This window comes from Pyrus communis, chromosome 5, assembly GCF_963583255.1.
Source record: "Pyrus communis chromosome 5, drPyrComm1.1, whole genome shotgun sequence".
In the NCBI taxonomy this organism is placed as follows: Eukaryota; Viridiplantae; Streptophyta; class Magnoliopsida; order Rosales; family Rosaceae; genus Pyrus; species Pyrus communis.
The window spans coordinates 8,401,914-8,428,026 of NC_084807.1; the positions used below are offsets into that span (position 1 = coordinate 8,401,914).

Sequence of the window (26,113 nt, forward strand, 5' to 3'; positions counted from 1 at the left end):
CCCTTGTTCGGATTCAGTTGCTGATAAACCCAAGTGGGTAAGGTTGTGTGATACAAGCCTCAAACTCAGAGAGCGGAGCCGGCCATGGCTATCCTCGCTCTCCCACTAGTCATCTCCTTTCTCAAGCCCCACGCTTCCCGCCTCCGCCTCCTACGCCCCGGCAACCCCAATAATCCTACCTGTCTCTACAACCCACTCTGCCACCGCCACTGCCGCCGCTTCACGAAAACCACCGTCTCCGCAGTTAGTACCTCCGCGGTTCCACAGCACGACTCGTCCACAAACCCCAATGATGAGCCCCGGAAAGCCTCCGTCCTTACTTTCCAGCAAGCCATTCAGCGGCTCCAGGTCTCACTCTTCAGTCCAAAGTCGTTTCCTTTTCACTCTGTGTTGCCAATTGCTTGTTATTTGCTTGATTAATTTTGTTGGGTAATCTCAGTTTTCATGCTTTGATATTCCATTGATTGCATTGTCGTTTTCTACTTTGTAGGAATATTGGGCTTCAGTTGGATGTGCCATAATGCAATGCAGCAACACAGAGGTAATGATTAGTGCTTAACTTTTTCACTTGGGTTTACTTATAAGGTTATGCTTTGTTTAATTCTTTCCCTTTTAGTTGTTGCTTTATTTGGAGAAATGTGTTTTTCTGTGCTGAATTATAACCTCTGATCCGCAAAGTGCACCTTTCGCCCTACTGTATGTTCAAAATTGTGTTTTGCGTGTTGTTCTTTATCAAATTGGACTGAAAAGTCATTTTTCCCTTTTTTTGTTTTAATAAGTAAAAAACTCGTGATTAAGAAGAAGAAAGGTTCGCCAGGTGGACGGGGAATGCTGCAAAACTTAATGGGCAAAATAAGCACATATTTCTCTTATAGTTGTTTAGGTGGTTTGAGGCACTAAGCATCTTAGTTTTTGTCTGGCTATCCCAAATTTATGCCAGGTTACATATTTTTCTTACTGTGGCTTTGGTTATTGATCAGGTTGGAGCTGGGACTATGAATCCCTTGACATTCTTAAGGGTTCTTGGTCCAGAACCATGGAATGTTGCGTAAGTATGCGTAAGTTTGTAAATTACTACAGTAACATATATTCGGAGGACTACGGTATTGATTTCCCTGATGTGTGGGGTTATTTGGTCATAGTCATATTTATTACATTGCCGTAAGTTTCCTTTACCAACTTGGCCTTATAGAGTGTTACCTACCCACCCATATAAACCCTATCAGTTCTTATGTGGGATTCTTGTTCTTAACCTTCTCCCCAACTCAAACACTTTATGCCCTCATTGTGGTTGGAGCCTCTGTCTACCCACCCCATCAGCAGGGGATCAGTTATCTATGTGGACCCTCTGTATAGACGATTCGTGCGATATTGGATAAGGAACTAGTCCTGTCGTGATCTTAATATCACCGGTTGTGAGCTTACTGTACTACCTAAAGTACGAACCAAAGTGATAGGTGTCTACCCACCCTTATGAATCCTATATCGAATCTGTTGTGTCAATGGCTAGACTCCATGAGTGATAGGCGTCCCCTTCTCCGATGTGGGATTCTCTTCACATCCATCTTGGCTTATATTGAGCCAACCTTTTACACCAACGAAATCCACTTCCTATCTGATGTGGAATTCTTCTTTATGACATTTATTCTTCTTCTTTTTTTATTTTTGTAATTATTACCACATAGAGCAGCTGGTCCTTCAAGTTTTTCGTTTAACTGCCAATGTGGACTTCTTGATAATAGGTATGTGGAGCCTAGCATCCGACCAGATGATAGTCGTTATGGGGAAAATCCAAACAGGCTCCAGAGACACACTCAATTTCAGGTTAAGTTTGCTCTTTCTTTTCTTTTCCTTTTTATTTTTATTTATTTTTATTTATTTATTTATTTTTTTCCCCCAAGCAAGTTAATGCAATTTTGGATGACACTTGGTTCTACTCTTTTTTGGTACAATTCTTTCATATTACCTGTTGTCATGGACAGTTCCTTTTCATTTATCTATCTCAGGTTATATTGAAGCCTGATCCTGGAAACTCACAAGACCTTTTCATCCGCAGCTTATCAGCTTTAGGTAGTCAATAAAAATCTTTTTCTTTGAACCATTCAAACAAACCATAAATGCGTATGTGTATTGTGACTCTGTTCAAGTAACGGAAAGTGGCCTTGCAAATTGTGTGTGCATCACTTAAGTGTTTTCACACATATCTACCTGAATACATTGTATGCGTGTTCATATCTCTTACCGTACAATTCAAGCTTCAATTCCGGGTGGATAGTCAACAAATTATTTAATATGCTTAATGCTCAGAAAATAAATAAGCACCATAGGAATCCATGCTTATACACATAGTTCATATATATTATTTTAGGTTGGCCATTGCATACACGCCTTTAACTTGGCTTGTGCACCCTAGAACCTTTTATTAATGTTTTTACTTTCAAAGAAAAGGTAAACAAAAAGAGAAAATACTAGTCTTGGATCCGATAAAGAATTGGAACTGATCTTTATCATGGATCAAAATAAGAAAGAGGACTCTTATGTTGTTTGGTATGCTACTCATCAGGTCATGGGGTTTAAGTAAATTTTCCATTTCCAAGGGAAACTGGAAGAAAAAGAATTATTGGGCGGTGTGTAATTCATTGTTAAGATATGCAGATCTTACTTACAGAAAAAAGCAAAGAATATAAAGATTTCATCCATATAACAAAATTTATAGCACTTGTTCCTGTAACTTCAGCCATTTAACTTTGCCATTATCATTTTATTTTTGTATGCTTTGTAGGGATTGATGTCCGTGCACATGATATACGATTTGTGGAGGACAACTGGGAGAGTCCGGTAGTATTCTGTTAATTGGTGCTCAATGAGTTTTTCCTGTTAATTTTATGCAGTTTTTCTTTGAGCCTCTGGGTGAGATGCAATGTAATACGTTGGTTAGATTTCCTTTCAATTGGCTGATATGCTATATACTTACTGATCATTAATGCTTTTAGGTGCTAGGAGCTTGGGGTTTGGGTTGGGAAATCTGGATGGATGGAATGGAGATTACACAGTTCACCTACTTTCAGCAGGTTTCTTATTTTACGTCAAATTGAAATATCATACACAGAATGTAGATTCAGTTTTTTTTACTCTCTCTCTCTCCCTACAGGCTGGAAGTCTTCCCGTATCACCAGTATCGGTGGAAATCACTTATGGTCTAGAGCGTATCCTCATGCTGCTTCAGGTCAATTTATATGTCTGATATTCTGCTTCTTTCTTTGTTCTTCTGTCCACTTAAGTTTTCCTTGACTAATTTGCAGGGAGTTGATCATTTTAAGAAAATTCAGTATGCTGATGGAATTACATACGGAGAGCTATTCTTGGAGAATGAGTAATGAACTACTTGAACTACTGATTACGATCTCTTCTGTTGACATATACATATAATCTTTTTCCCTGTGGAAGAGTGTGTTAGATTGATAAGGATCCCAAGAATTTATATTTGTACCGCACAGTATTTTGAGTTGGAGATTCAGTAATGTTATGAATACGATACTATTCTTCTTCTTTGTTCATCTTATTTCTCATTTTCTAGTAAGAATGTAAAATAATATATGTTGTATTTCTCTTCAGGAAGGAAATGAGTGCATATTATCTAGAGAATGCTGAGGTGCATCATCTTCAGAAACACTTTGATCTTTTCGAGGAGGAAGCTCGTTCATTGCTTGCTTCAGGCCTCGCAATTCCTGCGTATGACATGCTTTGTTACTTTGTCTTATTTTTGGAATTGTAACTAATGAGTTTTTGGTTCACATTTCTTTACATTTCCCCTATTACTTTCTAGGTATGATCAGCTTCTGAAAACATCACATTCCTTCAATATCTTAGACTCTAGAGGCTTTGTTGGGGTAACAGAGCGTGCTCGTTACTTTGGTCGTATGCGTAGGTAAGATTTCTTTCCTGATAGCAAAGAAATTTGCTTGAAAACTTGTAGAACAGTTTGTGTAGTCAAAATCAACGCTGGAAACTTTTCTCTGCTGTGGAATAGTCTTGGGGAGTATAGTTAGAAAAGAACAAAGCCAAGCCATTTTTTCTTTGTTCAATAATATACATCTCGGTATATTTATGTGAGAGTAGTGAGTACACACCCAGTTTTGTTGAACCTAAATTGTTTTTTGGATTAATGTAGAAAAGTTGTAGAAAATATTATGGGTCACTGGTGAAATTCGGTAGAGTACAAAGCATTGTTATTTTAATTACCTATTGGCTGCTATATATTGTAAACACAATCAGTCAATGAATATCAAGAAATTCTAATAAAAATGACCTGGTTTGACAAAAAATTGAGTATTATGCCAACATCAATTAGGAGAATATATTGGGGGCTTTGTCATATGGGTGTAGGTGAAGAAGGAGGGCCCTTGGGACTTGGCAACCATGAAAGGTCTGCTGGGCAATTTTTTTTTTTTTTTTTGCTGGGCTCTTGGACGGTGAAAGATGAAGGGATAAACCTACAATAAAATCATAATCATCCTCATTAAATGAATTGGCACCATTCATTACAATTTGATCTATTTGAACGGCCAAGATAAAGGCTCCATATGAGCAGGGGCGAAGCCAGAAATTAACTAAGAGGGGGCACCTTAAAAATGTTGAGTTTTTTTTATTGAGAAATGGAGCTAATGTTTACAAATGTTGAAAAAATTAGTTATAAAATACCTAATTTTGTGACTCTATTCCCCAATTTTGTGCCTATACTTATTACTTCTCTTTGTTTCTTAAAAATACTTTTATCAGTTTAGCTCGTCAGTGTGCACAACTTTGGTTAAAGACCAGGGAGTCCCTTGGATATCCGTTAGGCGCAATTTCTGAAACTGTTAGTCTTGTATGTCCTCAAGAGCTTGTGGAGGCAGCGGTTAAAAAGGTCAGCTTTTGTATATTGGAATTTGCAAGCTTATCCGGAATGGTTTTACTTTATTTTGTTTTCAATTCAATTCTGTTTCTTTAAGAATAAAATTGGTTTTGACCAATAAAGAAATACAAAAATTTGGTTGAATTGAGGTTTTCAGAATTGCTACGTGTTCACCATTTCAGATGTTTAGGTTTATGTCAATTTGTTATACATATGATTATTTCTTATTATTTAGTGTGCTTTTTTGTTTGTTGACTTATGTCTCAGGTGCATGATGATTCAAGGTTATTTGTTCTTGAAATTGGAACTGAAGAGATGCCACCACAAGATGTTGTCAATGCCAGCCAGCAAGTACAATTAATTTCATATGATCATTTTTTTTTACATGCATTTTGTCCTTTTTGAAATTCCATGAGCATTTTGAAAGTTATGTGCCTTTTCCATTTGTGTTCTTTCTCTGATTGTGTTCAGCTGATCATTGCAGCTGAAAGATTTAACTGCTCAGTTACTAGCAAAGCAAAGACTGAGCCATGGTGAGATACAAGCTTTCGGCACACCTCGCAGACTGGTGGTAAGATTAGAAATTTTGTCTGTGTATGCATTGGCAATTTATAGATTTATTCCTCTACTCAAACATTTTAATTTCGAAGATGACTTTTTCTTATTCCATTAGGTTTATCACTATAATTGGCTGATCAAGATATCCATTTCTTCTATTCTGTTTCTTCCTTTTTCATTTTAAAGTGTTTAGATATTTTTAGTAGCCATATTCAGTTCACCCTTTTGTTGTGTTGAACTTCCATTGCATAATTCAGGCTTATCTTTCTTTGATATACTTACACAGTTTTATGGTTGGATATGTCTGGGCCCCTTTCTTCCTTTTTGCTGGGTTGAAATTTCTAGTTCTCAGGATGTCCATTTCTTCTATTATATCTCATTTTCTTTTTGAGTTTTAGATAGTTTTAGTGGCTATTTTTGTTTTATCATTTTGTATGTGTTGAACTTCCGTTACATAATTTAAGTTTCTCCTTTCTTCGATATCAGTTATGATGGTTCTCTTTCTTCCTTTTCCTTTATGAAATTTCCAATTCAAGCCTTTATTTTATTTCATTGAGATTGCAAATGTTTTGACTTGTCATGTTACACACCTTAGATGCACTGTTTTATATAATTACGACATATTTATGCACGACTTGGAACTTAAATGAAGTACGTTGGGATTAGAGAATTTGTGGACGTAGTCTTATGATCTTGCTTTGAATATTTACTTTTGCATTCTAGGTTTCTGTCGAGAATCTCTGCACTAAACAAATTGAGAATGAGGTTGAGGTTCGAGGACCTCCTGTTTCAAAAGCTTATGATGATCAGGGAAATCCTACAAAGGTGATACCTGAATTTCCATTTCCTTTCTTTCCTGTATGGCCTCTCCTTGAAGGCTTGTGGGCCTTCTCCATTATACCTATTTGGTTTATCATGCTTATTGATGTCATTACTTTTTCATATTAACGTAGTATAAGGATTGCCCATGTCATTAATTGTTATATTATAATGGATATACAAAGGTATTTAGTGTTGAACCTGCTATTTCATGTCAGGCTGCTGAGGGTTTCTGCCGGAGATACTCTGCACCATTGAACTCGTTATATAGAAAGTCTGATGGTGAGACCTGGGCTGATTCACACTTTATATGTGTTTTGAACCTCGTATTTCATGATTTAGATTTTGTTGCTGCTTTGTTCTAGTTGCAAACACTCATTAGGAGCTTGTTTCTCACTTTTCAGAGAAAACAGAGTATGTCTATGCTCGAGTAACAGAGTCTGCCCGACTTGCTGTCGAGGTTCAAATTCTCATCTTTTCCTGTTTGCTAGAAGAATTGAATTTTCAGATTTCTCATCTTTATTTATTTATTTCCTGTGGAAATTTCATCTGTACTTCAGTAGAAGCTGATGCCCTTTTAAAATGCTTATGTTGCTGTTCTGTGTGCTTATTGAAGTCATAAAACTGAAAGTGTTGACCTTTTCAAATTTATTAGCTAGTATATCATTGGTAAGTTTGTTCAGTCAACTATTTGCATATGATGACAAAAGGAATAAGAAAAAACTCAAGGGTAGGAGAACATCTTTGGTTTTTTATTTGAATTGGATGGGATCGTTGCAATATTATTATTGTTGTTTTGTTAGTATCATCATTCTTCATCTTATTATTACTATTGTTGTTATTGTTAATATATTTTCATTTAGACAGATCACATAAATAACTCTAAAGGATGTTTGGATATCTTTGTCTTGTATGTCATCCTGTATGTTGGTATGCAAGTTAATATGAGCAAAAAATTTGTGAGCCCAACTAGTTGAATGCTATTTATGATTGTTATTCTTATGAATTGAACTGTTGTCCGTGAATGAATATGATTGCAAATGCCTCTGTAAGTACATATGAACCCAATTGTTGGAGAAAGTTAATATGAACTGAAAACTTGTTCCGTGGTTTCCCCTTCTATGGACTTGATGGCTGGTTACTTTGGCTGCTGGTTTAATTGCACTGTGGGTGGACCTCTGGTTCACTCTGTTTCCTAATGAAAAAAGTTGTCTATACAGTTTCATTGCAATAAAAGTGTTTTTTTAATTCTCTCTTGATTAGGTTTTGTCTGAGGATTTTCCCAATGTGATTGCTAGACTTTCATTTCCAAAGTCAATGCGCTGGAACTCTCAGGTATATTGTATTTTAATTTTATGTTATATCTATGTGGACACATACTGGGCTGTGGCTGAGATGGAGAACTAGCCCTACCCACCCTGCCTCGTTGCCATCAGTATAAGTGTACTTTCATGTTGTAGTGTGTGAACATACCTGTACTTGTGTTTTCATTTATTCATCTATACTATTATAGAAAGCCCCTTCTGTGCCTGCACATTCTCCTATATTAAAAGACCCCATCTCAACACTAAAGAAACATTATTATATCAGGACATTATGTCTTTTGATATAATTTCAGAAATTGTACTGTGCTCCATTGTCCCACCTGAACACACTAGCCTAAAACTCCTGACTTTGCTTACCTTGTTTCTTTTTATTATTGCCACGAAGAGGAGCAAGCTAATATCCTCAGAGCACTTGCAAGAGTATCGTTTAGCTAATGTGTTATTTTTGTGTTTCTTGCATTGTATCTAGGTTATGTTTAGCAGACCTATTCGTTGGATTTTGGCACTCCATGGAGATGTAGTAGTGCCCTTTACTTTTGCTGAAGTTTTGAGGTAATAAGGGTTACGTGCATATCTCTGAAATCTGATTGTGTAGTTGAGTTGTAATTTACATGGCTTGCTGAGCTGGACTTGTTTTGGGTTACTTGAGGGAGAATGATCCCTTAGCTCTTGAGTGGAAGTCCTTAACTCATTTGAGTTCATTTATCCCATAAATTATCTCTGTTGCTAACTTGCTACTCACTAACCCATGTTAGTGGCCACATCAATGGCGTGATCAACAACTGATGTGAGAATTACTTGACACTCAAATTAAACCCTCTTTTTGTCAAATTGTAGTATAAGTATAAGTAGGGATCGTTCTGGACCGGGGATTAGGAGGGATTATTAATCACTTGGATTTGACTTAAAAACGTAAAAACATAATATAAAACACTAAACTAGACTCAAAGAATGTAAAACTAAACTTTAAAACACTAAAACAAATCAAAAGACTCAAAATGCTTTAAAAACACAAACTAAATTGAATTCTAACTAAAATGAACATTAAAGCAAAAGGGGGATTGAGGTTTTTACGAAAATTGAAATAACGAAACAAGTTAATAAACTAGACAGAATGTAAATATGGAATTGATGAAATGGAATGAATGGATGATAGAATAGCTAAGGGGTTCATCTCCATACATGTTACACTTGCATACAAGATTGATTCTCAGTTGGTCTTTCGATAAATTATGAAACTCAACGCCCCGGGTTAATTAGGTCCGCTTAAATTAACCGTCAAGTTCTCCTTAAGTTAATGAATTGGATGGGTTAGCGCAACGCAATTCACCACATTCTCCAAAAGTCCTTTACGTGAAAAGCACAATAAAGATACAATCAAAGATCATTAAGCATTATGAAAACTATAAGTGTTGACGAGGCATTCGTTCCTATGGAATACGCATGAAACTTATGCCAAGAATTCGTTTAACGCGATTGTTTATGAGCAACCTCCACTACTTGTGAATATAAGTTCGTAACGTTTAGGTGAAACTCACTTATATTCTAGCGTCATATTCATGCATGAAAATTAAGCTTGCAATCTCAATGAACATACATAAATAAGTTATCAATCAAACAATTAAACGAATTGAATCCACAACTTATGAAATTCCAACGAAAGTTTAATCAATTCATATGCAAGCATAAACATTTATTTCGAATCACCCCCTAGCTAAAGGGGGTTTTAGTTCCTCATTACGTTGAAATCAAAGAAACACCTAAACATTCCAACAACTCAAACTTGAATTGTATGAACGTTTAGGCACTCTTCTCTTTCATTCCTTATACGTACAAAACAAAGAGAATTAAAATGAAACATTGAAATCAAAGAATCACCTAAACATTCCAACAACTCAAACTTGAATTGTATGAACGTTTAGGTCCTCTTCTCTTCCTCTTTATTATGGCACAAGGTCTAAGGTGAGGTTTGGGGGATTATGGAAATGGTAGAGGAGTGGTTTGGAGGGTTGGGAAGTGGTGGAAATGGAAAGATGGTTTTGGATTCTAAGGGGACTCACGGCAAAGAGAAGGAATGGAAGTGTTTGTGGTGTGTTGTGTATGAAATGAGATGTTTTTAATGATGGGAATGCAAGGGTATTTATAGGAGGAGTGGAGATGTATATGGCTATTTGTTTAAGGTGTTTGTGTGGAGGAATGATGGAGAATTGCATGTGGAATGGCTGCAATGATGAAGAATGAAAGCTGGAAAATAAAAGGGAAAGCTGGAAATCTGAAAATGCAAATGGGAATCCTGAAATGCAAAGGTGGCCACGGTTTTGAGTGTGTTTTGTGTTGGAAATGCATGTGAATGCATGTGAATGTTGTTTGTGTGAAGTGTGTGTGGGTTAAAGAGTGAATGGTGGTGTAATGATGAAGTGTGATGGCTGAAAATGTCAAGGGAAATGCATGTGATTGCAAGGCAAAGAATTTCAGGATGCATGTGTGTTGGTGTGTTGTGTGATTTGTTTTGTGGTTAATGGGAATGTGGTTGAATGATTAAATGGACATGTGGGGTGTAATTGCAAAGGGAATGCAAAGTGAATGAATCATGAATCATTGTGGATGAAAGGTGGAAGTGCATGTGTTGATGACTAGGTTAGTGGGTGGAAATCTGAAAATGGCATAAAGGAATGGGAGCTCACGGTTTGGCTAGTGTTTGAATGTGTAAAGTGTGTGTGAATGCATGTGAAGATGCAATAAATAATGCATGTAGGGTTAGGAAATAAAATCATAACTTAAAGGGGGATGATTAAAGGGTGTTGAAAGGTTTGAAATGCATGTGTAATGAAGTTACATTTGGAAGGTTTGGAAAGTGGAAGGGAAAGGCACGGCAAAGAATGTGTGTTTGTGCATGTGGGTGAATGTGCATGTGTTTTAGGTTGTAATGTGTAGATAATTATGAGTATGATAAATGATAAGTGTATGATATGTTGAGTGATATATTGAGTGGTAAGTGAATGATAAGATAAGTGATAAGTGAATGATATGTTGAGTGATAAGATAAGTGGTTATTGATATGTAGATGAATGAATGATAAGTGGTTATTGATATGTAGATGAATGAATGATATGATAAGTAATAAATGAATGATATGTGGTGATGATAAGATAAGTGTATGATATGATAAGTGGTGAATGAAGGAGTGGAATGTTGGAATGTTATGCACGACTAAGGATATAGGAAAGGTTTAAATATCCTAAAACTAAAAGGAACAAGGTTCCAACACTTTGGTCTTCAATTAGGTTTTCAATTTCGTCCAACACTTTGGCTCCAAGCATAAGCTATCCATCCTTAGCCCAAAAGTGCTCCAAACGTCTCCAAAATGCATCTTTTTGCTCCTTTAGCCCTTTTGGCCTACAAACACACGAAAATAGCTTAAAGTACTAAAATAACTAAAGAAACATAACGTAAATGCACGAGAACAAGCCATTTAAGTCGCATGAATATGCTCCTATCAAATACCCCCACACTTATCTTTTGCTAGTCCTCGAGCAAAACAAAACAAAAGAAACCAGAAACAAAACAAAACGAACAAGTAAAACACAACCTAAACCTTCCAACAAACGTCTCAGGGATTTCCAAAACACATGACAAGTTAAAAATCATTATTCACACAGATTTTAGCCATCATTACACTTAAGTACATTCTTAATCATAGTCACCACATACTAGTTCACAATTAAACATTTAAAACACATTTCGAATGCAGTAACATGCCTTTAGAGAAATTGCTCAAATCCTTACAAGATATGCACTCGTTTTTCACACAGATTTTCTGACTACACACCCTACACTAGTTATATGTGAGAAGATTGATGTAAACATGTAGACGAACACTCACATATGTTATAACAAGGAAAGCATTTTCTGGATTTACGATAATGACATGAATATGATCTCATGAATGGAATGCTACTACTTAGAATGAGAACCAGTGATTCCATAAGCTCATATCAATTTCAAACTCCACATTATTGAACACATAACGATCAAGATAGAAGTCAAAGGGGTGTAACGGGGCTAAAGGTGTTGGCTAACAATGAAAGGTGAAGGATAAACAAACATTCTTAAAGCAATAGTGAGCAAAGTATTGATTTAGGCACTTAGAATTCCCTTAAGAACGCAGAAGTCAACTTTGAACACCCAAGGGAAAGTCACACAAAACTTAGGGCCAAATTCAACTTTTTTGGACCCTTTCTTCAACCATCAACACTCGTGAGTTCATTCTTACTTATTTTCACTCTTTTTTTTTTTTTTTTTTTTTTTTTTTTTTTTTCTTTTTTTTTTTTTCTTCTTTTTCTTTTGAATCTCAAAACATACATATAAACGTAAGAACAAACTTTTACTCCCCCACACTCATTTTCTTGCATAATGTACTCAAAAGGAATTCATTTTAGTCATGCTCACTATCAATTAAGAACAAGGGTGTGGACTGTCCTACACTAGGCTAGGTGAGGATAATGTGGGTAAACAAAGAATAAAGGCTAAACAAGGCTCAACGGGGGTAAAACTTACAACATATACGAAATATGGGAAGTAAGGCTATTTGGCTATGGTGGCAACTACACAACTTCATCTTGATATATGTTATGCAATTCAATGTCATGCTTTGAATGAAACGGATATAAGTTCTAGCATTTAGTTCTATCATGATACAATTGCATTCTAAGTAGCAGCCAAGCAAGGAATAATGAGATCATGCAACAACTTTAGAAAACACAGAATCAAGATTATAACTCTCCAAAGAAGGTAATAGCTCGAGTCTCACAAGGTTGTAGCGTTTGTACGAGTTCCTTCCTTCAAGCATGTTACAAAAACCAATTTTTCTTTTATGATTGCATGTGAAGTCATACATTATAACCATAACTAAGCATATACCAAGAGTAAATCAAACTTTTCTCCATGTTTATAACTCTTTTTAACAGTCATGCAATTACAAACCAAATCCTTATCATTGTGTTGGAAGGTGACCTACGACACAAACACACAAAAACAACTTTAAAACAACTCTTTTTGAGTTTTTCAAGACAATTTTTCAAATTTTTATGGGATTTTCGAATTTTTTAGTCAAAACACACTAAAACAGTTTAAAAACATTTTTAAAACAGCAAGGAACAACACTTGAAGTTATGGGTGATAAAATTCAACGAATTTGCATCAACATACTTAGTTACCCCCCCCCACACTTAAATCAAACATTGTCCTCAATGTTTTAAGCATAGATTCACACAAAGCATAAGTAAATACACAAAAAGCACTTAAACATACTAAACATGGCAAAATGTAATTAACAAAGAGAAGAGTTTAGGGACGCAAATCTGGTTATGGAGTGTAAATTCCATCTTCTCCTTGGTAATTGCATTGAGGCTTTTGATCTTTGTAATTCCACAGGCTTACTCTTGAACTGGTTTCTGCCCATCGTTGATTTTCCTTTGTGCTACTTTTTGAACTGGGCAGCAGGATGGTTCTTTTGGTCTCCCCCGAAGGTCTGAGCATACCCTTTTGGTCTGTTTCTTTGTTCAATCTTTCCAATTCGTATTGAAAAGGGTTGGAGGATAACTCAGCCTATGTTTGTCTCCACATGCTTCAATGTATCATTTTCACTTGCCTTACTCGCTCCCCTTTGCAGAAGTGGTCCCTTCTCCGGAAGTGTATCAACCGTTGAAGATGACTACTCGAGAGCAACGCTAGGTAAGCAATCAGGAATAGATTCCAGGCAGTTGGCTCCAGATCGGAAGATTGACTCCAAGTGCCGGCTGATTGCTTCTTTTACTTTGCCATGCGAGTAAGAACAAGGACAAAGAAAAAGACAGGGAAAGAGCATGATATGAGATACTTTTGCTTTTGACCTTGATGATATGAGATACCTTTGCTTTGAAGAAGCGGTGGATGAATCAGCACATGCTTCAAACCACCGTTTCCTCCTGGGTCATATGTACTCCAGGCATCTGGTATCATCTTTGGGGAAGAAGAAAGAATTGAGTATTTTGAAAGGCCTTGCTGGGAGTGCGCCCTCAGAGGTGAGGGAGAGTTGGGCATGTTCTTCAGGTTTGCCCTGCCATAAAAGACGAAGGTCGACATATATAGAGATAATATCAAGTGGTGGTACTTTTTACCCTTGTCGACAAACGTTTTGATCCCGCAATTCCGGCTTTTTGAAATAGTGGCGCCTCTTCGATCTTTGAATTCGCCTCTTCGATTTCTGAGCAGGCGCCCCTTCGATTTCTGAACGACGCCCCTTCGCTTTCTGAACGACACGTGGTAGTGCAGATGCGGCTCCTTTTTACAAAGCTGCACGCGTTTTCTGAAAAGCAGAGAAAGCGTCGCCGAACTTTGCGCTTGTCGGCTAAAGATGTGTAGTTGCGATGATGGCCTCCACGTGTTTTCAGCTTTGTCAGAAATCTTTTGACAAAGTTGAACGCGTCTTCTGAAAGCCGAGAACGCGTCGCCTAAATTACGCCGGAAATTCCGGCTTTTTGAATTGGTGGACGCGTCGCCTTGGCTTCTTATAGAGCTATCGATCACCACAACAAACACACTCTGAAGAACTCCCATTCTTGAAAATCGACTCCGACCCTTTGAAAATTTACTCCATCAACCCCTGTCTTTGAACACCTTTGAAAAAATGGCAAACTCATCGAACCTTAGCTTGGAATTGAGCCTTAGCAGTGATACGGGCGCGCCGCGTCAAGGTAACGTATGGCGCCCTTCTTTTTTATCTTCTAACGGTCCTCTTTCAGGTGAAGACTCTGTGATGCAGGACGCCACAACAGCTACAATAGTAGCTAGGAACCTCCTCACTCCAAAAGATAGTAGGCTGCTGTCAGGACGGTCTGATGAGTTGGCCGTTCAAGAGTCCCTCGCACTTAGTGTTCAGTGTGCGAGCTCTGTGTCCAACATGGGCCTACGCCTGCTTGCCCGCTCTCGTCAGGTGGAATCGTTGATGGCAGAGGTGGAAAGACTTAAGCAAGAGATCCAGCAGCTTAAGTACGAGAATAGAAGTTTGCATGTGCTTGCAAATAACTATTCGTCGGGGATGAAAAGGAAGCTTGATGAGCTGCAAGAATCTGAGGGTCGAATTCACAGTGACCGTCAAAGGCTTGCGTCTTATCTCCAGAGGCACCTTTTTCCTGGGTCATCCAGCGCTTGGCCAAGTATTGAGGCCTGGAATGCTCTAGCTCCGATGCCTCTCGCTCCGATGGCTTCCGCTCCGATGCCTCCCGCTTCTGCGCCTTCCTCTTCTGCGCCTCGTAGTGGGGCTTCACGTAAACAACCTTTGTGAAGCTCCACCTTTCTCCATGTTTAGTATCTTTTTTTTTTTTTTTTTTTTTTTTTTTTTTTTTTTTTTTTTTTTTTTTTTACATAAATAAAATCAAACGGCATGGAATTTATCTTTGAATGGGCGGTGATACTTGAAATGATCCGGTAATAGTTTAAATTCCAGATTGGGTGCCTGAATCATTAACCACATGTTAGTATAAAAGAAAATTGAAATTCGGGGAGGCGGCTTACCTGTGTGCTCCAAAATGAACTCCAGAATAAACACCCATTCGAAAGTTATGACTTGTCCCGTGTCATAAAATCCAACTTCCTTGGGAATTGTGGTTTCAAATATGTCCTCTTTGATGCCTTCTACATCTTCTCCAGCCACTACCTTCTCTTGAATCATTCTTCTTGGTGTACAAAGTCCTTTGAAGAATTCAACACCATCTAAAACTTGCTGTGTTGCACCAAGAATTTGAATAGCATTTTGCTCCTTTGGGAAGGCTTCCACGATGTCCTTTTTACTCTCTTCTTGGTTGGGAATCAAAAACCTGCTAGGAAAAGGGACATTGGGTGGAATAACATCAGAATAACATGAAATTGGGACGTCCTTACTGGTGGTGGGTGGTTTAGAGGGCTTAGGGGGCTGCGGCAAGGGTTGTTCTACCCTTGCCGTGTGCATGTTTTCTTCCTCCTCCTCAATTAGCAGCTCTTCATCCACTTCTAGGCTATGTTTGGACATTTTTAGGTCAGCTCCAACCTCCAAAGCACTTCCCAAAGTGATAGCATTATGGATTTCAAAATCTTCCTTCGAGTTTTCAATAGTTGAGTTGGAAAGTTCACTTTGCTCTTGAATTTGTTTCATGAACTCCATAATCTGCCCAAATTGCTCGTCCAATTTACCCAACTTCTTGTCTTGATTTTGTTCGTCCTGCGTCAAAGAGGTTAGTAATTGAAAATTTTTATCATTATCCATGGACATACTTGAACTTGATTGGAATTGTTGTGGGGGAGGTTGTGGTGGCTGCATAGGTGTTGTATTGAACTCCTCATATGGTTGCCAATATGCTTCTTGTTGAGCCTCCTTGGCTTGATTTTGTGACCCCTGCGCCAAAGAATTTATTTCATTAAGAATTTGAATATAATCTATTGGCGAACTTGAATTTAATTGAGCATATTGCATATGAAGTTGTGGTGGCTGCATAGGTCTTGAACAAAACTCCTCATATGGTTGCCAATATGCTTCACGTTGAACTTGTTGATCTTCCCACCATATAGAGTTTGAATGATCCCTCCAATCTCTTTGTGGACATTGATTGGCTTGAAATCCTTGCCTATATGAAGCACCAAATGTAGGGACACTCTGCATTGTGGTCCTTTCGGCATACGGCGACAATTTAGAAGTAAGATTTGCCAATTGAGCTTGAATGCTAGCAAAATCCATATCTTACTTCTCTAGTACCTAAAATCAAAGAAAGAGAACTAAATCAAATATCAAAAGTAACAACAAACAAAGAAAACAACACTAAGTTTAGAAACTAAAACGAAAACAACTAAACAAAAAAAAAAGAAAAGAACCAAGGGATTAGCAAAGTTGCTAATCCCCGGCAACGGCGCCAAAATTTGATGTGAGAATTACTTGACACTCAAATTAAACCCTCTTTTTGTCAAATTGTAGTATAAGTATAAGTAGGGATCGTTCTGGACCGGGGATTAGGAGGGATTATTAATCACTTGGATTTGACTTAAAAACGTAAAAACATAATATAAAACACTAAACTAGACTCAAAGAATGTAAAACTAAACTTTAAAACACTAAAACAAATCAAAAGACTCAAAATGCTTTAAAAACACAAACTAAATTGAATTCTAACTAAAATGAACATTAAAGCAAAAGGGGGATTGAGGTTTTTACGAAAATTGAAATAACGAAACAAGTTAATAAACTAGACAGAATGTAAATATGGAATTGATGAAATGGAATGAATGGATGATAGAATAGCTAAGGGGTTCATCTCCATACATGTTACACTTGCATACAAGATTGATTCTCAGTTGGTCTTTCGATAAATTATGAAACTCAACGCCCCGGGTTAATTAGGTCCGCTTAAATTAACCGTCAAGTTCTCCTTAAGTTAATGAATTGGATGGGTTAGCGCAACGCAATTCACCACATTCTCCAAAAGTCCTTTACGTGAAAAGCACAATAAAGATACAATCAAAGATCATTAAGCATTATGAAAACTATAAGTGTTGACGAGGCATTCGTTCCTATGGAATACGCATGAAACTTATGCCAAGAATTCGTTTAACGCGATTGTTTATGAGCAACCTCCACTACTTGTGAATATAAGTTCGTAACGTTTAGGTGAAACTCACTTATATTCTAGCGTCATATTCATGCATGAAAATTAAGCTTGCAATCTCAATGAACATACATAAATAAGTTATCAATCAAACAATTAAACGAATTGAATCCACAACTTATGAAATTCCAACGAAAGTTTAATCAATTCATATGCAAGCATAAACATTTATTTCGAATCACCCCCTAGCTAAAGGGGGTTTTAGTTCCTCATTACGTTGAAATCAAAGAAACACCTAAACATTCCAACAACTCAAACTTGAATTGTATGAACGTTTAGGCACTCTTCTCTTTCATTCCTTATACGTACAAAACAAAGAGAATTAAAATGAAACATTGAAATCAAAGAATCACCTAAACATTCCAACAACTCAAACTTGAATTGTATGAACGTTTAGGTCCTCTTCTCTTCCTCTTTATTATGGCACAAGGTCTAAGGTGAGGTTTGGGGGATTATGGAAATGGTAGAGGAGTGGTTTGGAGGGTTGGGAAGTGGTGGAAATGGAAAGATGGTTTTGGATTCTAAGGGGACTCACGGCAAAGAGAAGGAATGGAAGTGTTTGTGGTGTGTTGTGTATGAAATGAGATGTTTTTAATGATGGGAATGCAAGGGTATTTATAGGAGGAGTGGAGATGTATATGGCTATTTGTTTAAGGTGTTTGTGTGGAGGAATGATGGAGAATTGCATGTGGAATGGCTGCAATGATGAAGAATGAAAGCTGGAAAATAAAAGGGAAAGCTGGAAATCTGAAAATGCAAATGGGAATCCTGAAATGCAAAGGTGGCCACGGTTTTGAGTGTGTTTTGTGTTGGAAATGCATGTGAATGCATGTGAATGTTGTTTGTGTGAAGTGTGTGTGGGTTAAAGAGTGAATGGTGGTGTAATGATGAAGTGTGATGGCTGAAAATGTCAAGGGAAATGCATGTGATTGCAAGGCAAAGAATTTCAGGATGCATGTGTGTTGGTGTGTTGTGTGATTTGTTTTGTGGTTAATGGGAATGTGGTTGAATGATTAAATGGACATGTGGGGTGTAATTGCAAAGGGAATGCAAAGTGAATGAATCATGAATCATTGTGGATGAAAGGTGGAAGTGCATGTGTTGATGACTAGGTTAGTGGGTGGAAATCTGAAAATGGCATAAAGGAATGGGAGCTCACGGTTTGGCTAGTGTTTGAATGTGTAAAGTGTGTGTGAATGCATGTGAAGATGCAATAAATAATGCATGTAGGGTTAGGAAATAAAATCATAACTTAAAGGGGGATGATTAAAGGGTGTTGAAAGGTTTGAAATGCATGTGTAATGAAGTTACATTTGGAAGGTTTGGAAAGTGGAAGGGAAAGGCACGGCAAAGAATGTGTGTTTGTGCATGTGGGTGAATGTGCATGTGTTTTAGGTTGTAATGTGTAGATAATTATGAGTATGATAAATGATAAGTGTATGATATGTTGAGTGATATATTGAGTGGTAAGTGAATGATAAGATAAGTGATAAGTGAATGATATGTTGAGTGATAAGATAAGTGGTTATTGATATGTAGATGAATGAATGATAAGTGGTTATTGATATGTAGATGAATGAATGATATGATAAGTAATAAATGAATGATATGTGGTGATGATAAGATAAGTGTATGATATGATAAGTGGTGAATGAAGGAGTGGAATGTTGGAATGTTATGCACGACTAAGGATATAGGAAAGGTTTAAATATCCTAAAACTAAAAGGAACAAGGTTCCAACACTTTGGTCTTCAATTAGGTTTTCAATTTCGTCCAACACTTTGGCTCCAAGCATAAGCTATCCATCCTTAGCCCAAAAGTGCTCCAAACGTCTCCAAAATGCATCTTTTTGCTCCTTTAGCCCTTTTGGCCTACAAACACACGAAAATAGCTTAAAGTACTAAAATAACTAAAGAAACATAACGTAAATGCACGAGAACAAGCCATTTAAGTCGCATGAATATGCTCCTATCAACAACTCCTCTTTCTAACCCAAAATGCATGACCATTCTCCTTTTTATTGTTTAAAGAATAATTCACTAAATGTGTTTCAGTTCTCGGATTAATACAATGCACTTGGTGGCATATTATACCCGCCTCAAGCTTTAATTTGGTTGTACAACTTAGGTCTCAATTGGGAATTTGGGAGTTAAATAGTACTGCATGTCAATGCTCACAATGATGAAACAATTATTTATTATGTGCTATAGCAATTCACGATGACATTGATCCAGTCACCGAAGGTTTTGTTTTTTACCACCAGTTATGTTTTTAATTGATTTTCTATCCAGTTTCTAGCTAATAATATGTTCGCCAGATGTGTATATTTACAGGTGTCAAGATGTGGTCTTGATAAGGTTGTTTTGGAAGATTCGTGTGGTAGTGTTGAAAATTATACTTTATGTTGAAAATTATACTTTATGTTGGCATATGCATATCTACCAAGTTTTGTCATTGTCTCTCATATATGCTATTTTGATAAGTCCTGTTTGATATCAGCCAGTGCTCATTTTCTTTTCCTTTGAATTTGTGCATCTTACTGAAAAAATAATTAATAATCCCAAATTTACATTGTGCATTGTCGTACCATTGTTATTTGTTGTTGATATAACCGTGAACTTAATTATTTGGTTGTTTTACTCTTTTAATTTTTTTTGTGCAGTGGAAACCTGTCACATGGTCTCCGTAACACGCCTGCATCTACTGTCATGGTATGTGTTGTCTCTCTCTCTCTCTCTCTCATGCGCTCTCTCTATATGTAAATATAAATATAAAATGAGAGAGCACAAAGGTCCTTAGAGCTTGCTAGTGATCTTCTGACGATGCTAAGCTGCACAAGTATTGTCACAGGTTGATAGTGCTGAATCTTATGCTGGTGTAATGAGGAAGGCTGGGATCAATATTGAAATTGAGGTATCAATATCATATTGCAATCTGATAACTTTCTTCTTAGGAATAGCTCTTTCACATGGAATGATTAGACCTTATTAATAGTGACTGCTTACTTAAACAAGTACTCTACTCGCAGGAACGTAAGAAAACAGTATTGGAGGGGTCTAATGCATTAGCCAGAAGTGTAAACGGACGTGTGTTTATTCAGGAGGGCTTACTTAATGAGGTTGGTAAATTGTTGTCTGTGGTTGGCAGTGCCAACGATAAACATGTTTTTAACCATTTTCCAACAAATTATGATAGGTTGTAAATCTTGTTGAGGCACCTGTTCCGGTCCTTGGGGAGTTTAAAAGGTCCTTCTTAGAGCTTCCTAGTGATCTTCTGACTATGGTAAGCTGTTTAATCTTTGTAGACTATCATGAAGTCCTTGTGAAGCTTAACTATATTTTGAAAAGGTAAACTAGGTATGGTTGGGATGCTTCCCATTGGGAAGGCTATTCCAAGTAAGGTGGAATTGCCTAGAAAATAGCAATGGCATCTGGGTCAATTAGATACTTGGTTGTGAAAATTTGTCCCAGTTCTGATGCGATTCTTTCAGAATTGGATAGAATCTATTGTTGTTTTGTTCTTTCTAATGGTTAGTTTTCCAATATCTAAATGGCAGGGATGATGTAAGATTTTTCTGTCATTTTTTTTAGAATTGTTTGTTTTTATTTACTATATTATGAGGGATCCCTGCAGGTTATGCAGAAGCATCAGAAGTATTTTGCCGTGAAAGATGAAAATGGAAGGCTGATGCCATATTTCATTGCTGTGAGACATGCTTTCCAGTCATATATGACTCTTGACCTAATATTTTGCTTTATGGTGGCAGTTAATATATTCATATTTTGTTTTGTTGACGTGAGACCCTTTTTATAGGTGGCAAATGGAGCAATTGATGAGATTGTGGTCAAAAAAGGAAATGAGGCTGTACTGAGGTAAGCATGCATCTTGCTAATTCTTTTGTATTCCTTGTGCACTGGAAAGTTCATGATCTGCTGGATTTGCATTTTCTAATTGCTATTTTGGCGGACAAGTAAAGAAACCATGAGATATTTGTTCAGTGAAATGGTTTTAAAAATCTCTCTAGTGTGTTTTGTTGTACATATGCTAGTGCTCTCATACATGGTTTTGCACATTTGTCACATTTTTCTCCTTTGAAAAACAAATAATGGGTGTAGTGGAGATGAGAATGCTTCGTTGGATGTGTGGGCACACAAGAAAGGATAAGATTAGGAATGAGGATATCTGAGGTAAAGTAGGAGTAGCTGAAATTGAAGGAAAGATGAGAGAAAATCGGTTACGGTGGTTTGGACATGTGAAACGAAGGCCTACTAACGCTCCGGTTAGAAGATGCGATTACGGGACAGAGGTTCAGGGCCGAAGGGGTAGAGGAAGACCTAGGAACACTTTGGAGGAGACTCTAAGAAAAGACTTAGAGTACTTGGATCTAACGGAAGACATGACACAGAACCGAGTGCAATAGCGTTCTAGGATTCATATAGCCGACCCCACTTAGTGGGAAAAGTCTTCATTGTTGTTGAAAAGAAAATAATAAGTTTTAAGCCAAAGAAAAATATCATAGGATAGATAGCCTGTTGTTGTAAAGCCATTATGCTCCCAAGATTAATTTTCATATAATGGGTGATATGGAATTTTAAGCTTAGGAGAAAAGTTCATGAGCTAATTGGCGTAACATGACACTGAACCTGTGTCTATATATGTTTGTTTCCAGTTATGTACTCTTTTCTTTTTCTCATTTCTGATATTCAGTGGCCACTGTTACCAAATATTAAATAGTGCAGGAGGGTAGATTTGCATAAAATCTTGTTCTCGAACACTTTTTTCTGATGGGGCTGCTCTCTGCTCTCTGGATTACATGCTGGCAGATTCTCTTCTTCAATTCAAGTTCTCTGGCTTTTATTAATCTTGAAAAGTGTCTGAGCATTTCACTGTCTATGCAGAGCTCGCTATGAAGATGCTAAGTTCTTCTATGAAATGGATACACGGAAAAGGTTTTCAGAATTTAGAATTCAACTGAAAGGGATTCTTTTCCATGTAAGCCTTTTATTTTGTCTTATTTAAGAAGAGATTATCTTACCTTTTCATATTGATAAGAAAAAAAGAATGAGATGGTTATCAAAACTTAATGTTAGCGCAATAAAGAACAATTAGACAGTTTCAATATTTTATTTTATAAAGGATTCCTGATAATAGCTCCTTTATTTTGACCATATTAATAGGAGAAGTTAGGAACAATGCTGGACAAGGTGCTGCGCATACAGAATACGGTTAACAAGCTAAGCTTGGCCCTTGGAATGGATGAAAATACGAACAAAGTTGTCCAGGATGCTGCATCACTCGCTATGGCAGATCTGGCTACAGCGGTTGTCACAGAGTTTACTTCCCTTTCAGGAGTAATGGCTCGTCATTACGCTCTTAGAGATGGCTATTCAGAGCAGGTTTGTCTTGGTGTTGGTTATATTTTTCCTGTGTATTTGTGCACTCGAGCTTCTTGTGGGAATTGACAATAATAGTACTCTCACTTCTTGCTCAGAAGTAACTGCTCCTTACCCCACCTTTCTGTTGATATGTTTCAGGTTGCAGAAGCTTTGTTTGAGATCACACTTCCGAGGTTTTCTGGAGATACGCTTCCTAAAACTGATGCAGGCATAGTTCTGTCTGTCGCTGACAGGTAATGCTGAGAACTGAATAGGTCCATTTTAGTTTGCGTTGAAGCATCGCAGTTTGTCAAATAGTCAACAGTACACACACGAATATATAGTACGAAGGGGGTGTATAATGCATGTTTATTTGCTTTTATTGGGGATAATTCTATGTGAAGACAGTTCACGTTTTTAATATGCAATGTCATTTTCCATCATGCTGCTTCCAGAAGAAAATTATCAAAATGAAAAACCCCAAAGAAGTTCGGGTTGTTTTGGTTTGACCTCTCTCATATATGCATAGAATAATCATTTTTGCAAATGTTATGGGTATGCCCTACCATATCCTTTCAGGCTAAGTTGCTGATTGCATGTCTATCTTTCATAGTGGAACTCTAGTTGCAAATCTCTTGACTTGATATGTCTTTTGCAGATTAGATAGTCTTGTCGGCTTATTTGCTGCTGGTTGTCAGCCCAGTTCTGCTAATGATGCGTTTGGCCTGCGACGAATCTCTTATGGTCTTGTAAGTTCCATGGTCATTCTGATGTTTTGAGGCTCAGCTAACTAAGATTAAACAAGTTAAAATTTGCTTCCTCTAGGTCCAGGTGTTGGTGGAAAAAGATAAGCATCTGGACTTACAACAAGCATTGGAACTTGCTGCAGATGTCCAACCCATTGAAGTAGATGCAAGTACTATAAATGATGTATGAACTAAACTTCTTAGTTATGGTTGGAAACTAGATTTTCTTTTTGGCCACTTTAGCATTTCAAATTAAAATATAATGTCGACATGAAGTTCTGAAAAGGAAGGGTAATGATGCAGAGAGGGTTATCATGAGTCATGATGTAACCTACCATCTAAAGGTTCCTTTGGGAATATTTAATTATATTAATGCTCTTGTTATCTTGTTTAAGTCAGTATGGACATCAAGTGATGTTGATTGCATCTTTTTTCTTTGCCCCTTCACTCAGGCACATCAATTTGTTACACGGAGATTAGAACAATATCTGGTACGTATACATCTCCTGCATCCATCTGAATCCTGTTCTGTAATATTGTAGAGTATAAAATATGGAAACAACCCCTAAACAAGTCTTGTATTTTGGTTTTCTCACGTTCATATGCTAGACTCTCTGAGTTTGCATGTTCATATGCTAGACTCTCCAAGTTTGCATGTTCATATGCTACTCTGTCAGTATATTAGTTCTTTATTTTCTTCATTTATGTTCCAATATTAGATTTTGTATAATTCATGTATTATAGTTTAACCTTATTATCTTTTCTTCTCATGGTATCTTTTTGTTGTGTTACTTGTCTTATTCTTGATTTTATACACTTTGGTTACATTATGTTTACAGGTTGATAAGGGAATAAGTTCAGAAGTGGTTCGTTCTGTACTTGCAGAGCGTGCAAATTCACCTTGCCTCGCAGCAAGATCTGCCTGTAAAGTAAGTTGCTTGATTGTTACTGCTGATCCTGCTGCAAAGTGTTCTGTGAATATGTTGACAAGGCCGTTAGATTTCTCTGAGAAATAATTACTAGTTGTACTACCTTGAATTTGATGATGCTTGTAATATCATGACATCTAGATGCCTAAATCGTAAACCCATATTACTCGTGTTTTCTTTGGGCAGAACATTTTGACCAAAAAAGATGAATTATTTTCTGGTTCTATAAAAAAGGATATATTTTTATTCCTTTTCATGTTTTCTAGTATTTTTTTTTTTCCTCACTTCTTTTACGTCTCGAATCATGTCAATTCTTTATGGTGTATATGATTAATTGTAGATGGAAGCCTTGTCAAAAGGCGAGCTTTTCCAAAAGGTTGTTGAAGCATATTCTCGTCCTACAAGAATAGTTCGAGGGAAGGATGTGGATCCTCATATTGAGGTACTTTTTCTCTGTTGTGAAGATTAATTTCTGTCTTTAGGACCTGAAATTGTCTGGTTGAATGGCTATTATGATTTCCGTACACTATTATTGCCTATCTTACTCTTATATCCTCACAACGCATGTAATAAACTTCTTAGGTGGACGAGGCAGCCTTTGAGACAGACGAAGAGAAAGCATTATGGAATTCTTTCTTGTCCGTTCAAAACAAAATATGTCATGGTATTTCTTTCTCCAAAAGATTTCCAATCTGTTTTAGAGTTGAATAACTTTGTTAGCATATTAAGTAACCTTGAACTCCTTCCTGGTGGCTCCTAGGTATTGAGGTTGATGAGTTTGTTGCAGTATCGTCGCAGCTACTACAACCCCTCGAGGATTTCTTTAATCATGTGTTTGTAATGGTGGTATGAATCCTCCTTTACCATTTGCTTGTACCACTTGCATCTTCACAGCTCGTACCTTGTACCTTGAACGTGTGTTTACTTGTATGTGTGTGTAAATTAGGATTAATTAGGCAAGTATCCCCCTTGAGGTTTAATACATTCTAACAAAAACCTTAGAACTCTAAGAGTCGTTAGATCAGGGAACTGAATATTAGACTCCTTGAGGCAGGTACGTCATTTGAAACTGCATTTTGATAATTCTCAAGTCCTAGTTCATTTTTATCGTCAATCGAGTTGAGACAAGAAAACAAAACTCAATTTGTCTTTTTGACATTACTTGTACACAGGAAGAAGAAAGAATTCGGAAGAACAGGCTTGCTTTGCTGAAGAAAGTTTCCGACCTTCCAAGAGGAGTAGCCGACCTGTCAATTTTGCCTGGATTTTGAGTTGTCTGTCTTTCTTCTTGTCATTTAATAGCGAAGGGACATCATTTTTTCGCTGAAGTGAAAAATACGAGGGAAAGAGAAGAGTCTCAAGGTTGTATTTGTCTTCCAATTTGTATGTTGATTTGCATATAATGTTATAGTTATCAGATATCAAGGCATGTTAAATACTTTTTTTTTTTTTTTTTTTGTGTAAATTGGATGAGTAGGAAATTCATTGTAAAGAAGAGAAAATAGTTTTAGAATTCAAAACCATAAAAATATAATTCAATGTTTTGAGCCATTGTCATCGTTCTGGACATTATGAACGGGTTTAATTTGATCCGCGCTTTATGTTTGGTTTTTCTTTCGATGATGTTTGATAACCGTTTTTTTATTTTTTATAATTATATATTTTTTCTTAGAGATGTAGGGAAAATAAAAAGGAGAGACAAAGATCACTAATATGATATATATTACCACTGTCTTGAGTTCAGTCATCAATTTTCAAAAATTGAAAAGTTTTTTACTTAACGAGTTTTTAATTTT

At 36.9% G+C, this 26,113-nt stretch overlaps 1 protein-coding gene across 5 annotated transcripts; it reads left to right on the forward strand.

Moving 5' to 3' along the window:
• LOC137734842 (glycine--tRNA ligase, chloroplastic/mitochondrial 2) lies at positions 1 to 26,071 on the forward strand. 5 transcript variants are annotated; one of them, XM_068474139.1, is made up of 36 exons: positions 1 to 348; positions 491 to 541; positions 981 to 1,048; positions 1,743 to 1,824; positions 2,007 to 2,070; positions 2,783 to 2,838; positions 2,994 to 3,071; positions 3,152 to 3,226; positions 3,303 to 3,373; positions 3,616 to 3,732; positions 3,827 to 3,928; positions 4,780 to 4,906; positions 5,162 to 5,245; positions 5,379 to 5,465; positions 6,176 to 6,277; positions 6,490 to 6,553; positions 6,676 to 6,731; positions 7,535 to 7,606; positions 8,066 to 8,148; positions 19,930 to 19,978; positions 20,118 to 20,180; positions 20,296 to 20,385; positions 20,463 to 20,549; positions 20,901 to 20,972; positions 21,081 to 21,139; positions 22,166 to 22,259; positions 22,445 to 22,663; positions 22,802 to 22,896; positions 23,301 to 23,391; positions 23,468 to 23,572; positions 23,841 to 23,879; positions 24,228 to 24,317; positions 24,658 to 24,759; positions 24,900 to 24,981; positions 25,078 to 25,163; positions 25,490 to 26,070. In XM_068474139.1, exons 1-36 carry the CDS (start codon positions 85 to 87, stop codon positions 25,586 to 25,588), a joined length of 3,225 nt encoding a protein of 1,074 aa, XP_068330240.1. In that variant the 5' UTR covers positions 1 to 84; the 3' UTR covers positions 25,589 to 26,070. The 5 variants fall into 5 exon arrangements, with proteins under 5 accessions (XP_068330240.1, XP_068330242.1, XP_068330241.1 ...); XM_068474141.1 differs by having other exon boundaries at positions 191 to 368; positions 981 to 1,058; positions 25,490 to 26,071; XM_068474140.1 differs by having other exon boundaries at positions 284 to 368.
• The last annotated feature ends 42 nt before the right edge of the window (positions 26,072 to 26,113 follow it).